At 38.6% G+C, this 2,674-nt stretch overlaps 1 protein-coding gene across 1 annotated transcript; it reads left to right on the forward strand.

The window, feature by feature from the left end:
- The first annotated feature begins 244 nt into the window (after positions 1-244).
- Positions 245-1,943, forward strand: LOC113296343. Its single transcript, XM_026544651.1, has 5 exons — positions 245-297; positions 833-896; positions 979-1,016; positions 1,144-1,198; positions 1,655-1,943. The coding sequence occupies exons 1-5, from the start codon at positions 245-247 to the stop codon at positions 1,775-1,777; spliced, it is 333 nt and encodes a 110-aa protein (XP_026400436.1). The 3' UTR covers positions 1,778-1,943.
- Positions 1,944-2,674: the final 731 nt, after the last annotated feature.

Genomic DNA, 2,674 nt, shown 5'->3' on the forward strand with positions numbered 1-2,674 from the left:
GTCAGGGGCAAGGTACTAAGGAACTTACAAGCACAAAGGCATGATAATGATCCTTACCTCCGCAGGCGTTTCAACCAAAGCCTTTCTCTTCCTAGTCCTTGTGGCCACATAATTACCAACAGAACCTGGAGCAGTCCCAGCAGAAGAAGCTGGGCCAGACTGCAAAAGAAAACCGTCAGAACAAAGGTATCAAAGCAGACAAAGATATCAAAGCGAACAAAGATATCAAAAACGAAGGTACCTCATGGGAAGGGGCAGGATTAAAAATCCAAGGCCGATACCCATCATACTTCTCGGGCAAAGAACGAGCTGAACGAGGAACTGAGGGATCCGCGGTGGTAAAACCATAAGCCCAAGGACCAACCACACGAAGAGGAGTACGAGCCCAACGATCATCATGATCAAGACGAATGCGATCAGACTTGGCAAAGGAAGCCTAGCAGAATAGGGGATGGTAGTCAAACCAGTCTTATCAATCTCCTCCAGCAAGCGAAGGCTATTACCTTCCCTAATCTTCCTAGCAGTAACATGGATACGACGAGGACCAACACTCCAAGGAAGAAGATTACTCTTCTGAATAGCATCAACATATGTAGCATTGAAGTTGGAAGGGGTATTAGAGCTGGCAAACAAGTCGAAACCCGCGGGTTAATCCGTGTCCGGCCCGTGAAAACCCGAACCTGGACTAGCTGGTTTCTAAACAAGCCGGGTTCGGGTTGGAGAAATGGTGACCCGTCGAGAAACGGGTTAACCCGGCCCGGACCGTGAAACCGCGGGTTAACCCTTTAACCCGCTCTTCTATTTATGCCGCGTGTCTCTTCTCATGCCCTAGGTATAAAAACCTGAAAACCCTAGATTTCTATTTCTTTCGTCTTCTCCGTCCGCACTCCGCAGCCGTAGTTCCCACTTCTCCTCCGTCTCTTCTCATTTTTGTTACATTCTTTCTTTCGTTTTTTCATTTAACTTTTTTTTTTGCAGTACAATGAAATCCTTGGGAAAGGTGCTTCAAAGACAGTGTATGAGAAAATCTCTAGGCCCCTTTCATGAAATTTCTAAAAAGTCTGAAACTTTGGGGATTTTGGAAAACTGGAGCTTGTTAAATTTTGATTTTAGTTGATTTTTGGTTTTGTTGATTGATTTTAGGTATAAAGGGTTTGATGAGTATGAAGGGATTGAAGTTGCTTGGAATCAAGTCAAGGTATATGATTTCTTACAAAGTCTTGAAGATCTTGAGAGATTATACTGTGAAATCCATCTTCTCAAGATATTGAAACATAAAAATATCATGAAATTTTATACTTCTTGGGTTGATAACTTGATACAGCAAAGAGGAATATCAATCTTGTCACTGAAATGTTTACTTCTGGGACTCTTAGACAGTTAGTAGTGTTTAAATTGGCGTTCTCATCAATTTTATGATCTCATTTATGTATCTGATTACATGGGTCTTTATCCTGATTCTCAATTGGCTTAATATACAGCAGCATAATTTGTTCCAACTTCCAAGCAATTATGCTTATTATATGTTCTCAATTGGATTACATGGGTCTTTCTGATGTGACTGCGATAAATAATTCTATGTACTAAGCAATCATGCTTATTCTTTCTGAATTTAGATGTTTATATGTCTGATTTTGATTTATTTTATATGCAGGCGAGTTTATTTTACAAGCTGGGGAAGTTGACAACAGGGAGGAGAAAATTAAGAGTAACTATGTTTCCTGGACTTGTTGATCAGTCTTTTATTGTTGCTCTTATTGTTATATTTTTCGACTGATTTATAGGATTTTTCGCCATGGTAGATAGATCGGAAAGTGAAATAACAAATATGTATAACAATTGGCATGAATTGAGTTGTAGAAAATTTCATTAGATTTGTCTATCTAGAATGACCAATTATCTCATATCATTTTTTATGCCTAATTAGTATGTTTTTCAGAAACATTGCTGCTAGCTGAGTAGCTTACCCGATTTATTGGACAATTTCCAATTCTTAAAATCGAAACAGAAAGGATATGACCGACATACTTGCCGGTGATATACCACTATGTTGCTTATGTAATTTGTTGGATCATTCATTGTCATGTTAAGTGTTGGAAACCATATGAACAGAAGCTATTTCCTGTCTTATGTGCATTTTCTCTTCTGCAATTTCTGTCTTACCCAATTTAGAAGTAGAAAAAATAAATGTACCTGCGAACTGGTTTCACCTTCTCTGGATCATATGCAGAAGATAAATGGATCACAACTAATCTCCGCTGCTGCGGGCTGTTTCTATGACTAAATAGAGTGGTCGTGATGGAAAAGAATGGCACATGAAGAACTTACTGACTTGTTGTTCTTCACTATATGAAGAGAGAAATGCAACTGAGCTAGATAGTAATGCACGTTCCCTGCTTCTCCATCTTGCGTTGCACTCATCTTTCTACGCTGATATCGAATTCAAGAGAAAGTGGAAGAATTGAGGAAGATGAAAACTATGAGGTACTGAATTTCAATTTGCATTTCATTTTCCTTTCAAAGTTTCACCTTATATATCAATAAAACTAGCACCTTTTATAACAAAACAGGATCACAGATAAAATGGGGAGTTTTTAATTGAAGTAATGAAAAAAAAAAGTTTATCGGAAAACAAGATGAATTGATGTGTGGGGGACCATATGATTGATCCTTT

The sequence above is a fragment of the Papaver somniferum genome, chromosome 7, assembly GCF_003573695.1.
Source record: "Papaver somniferum cultivar HN1 chromosome 7, ASM357369v1, whole genome shotgun sequence".
In the NCBI taxonomy this organism is placed as follows: domain Eukaryota; kingdom Viridiplantae; phylum Streptophyta; class Magnoliopsida; order Ranunculales; family Papaveraceae; genus Papaver; species Papaver somniferum.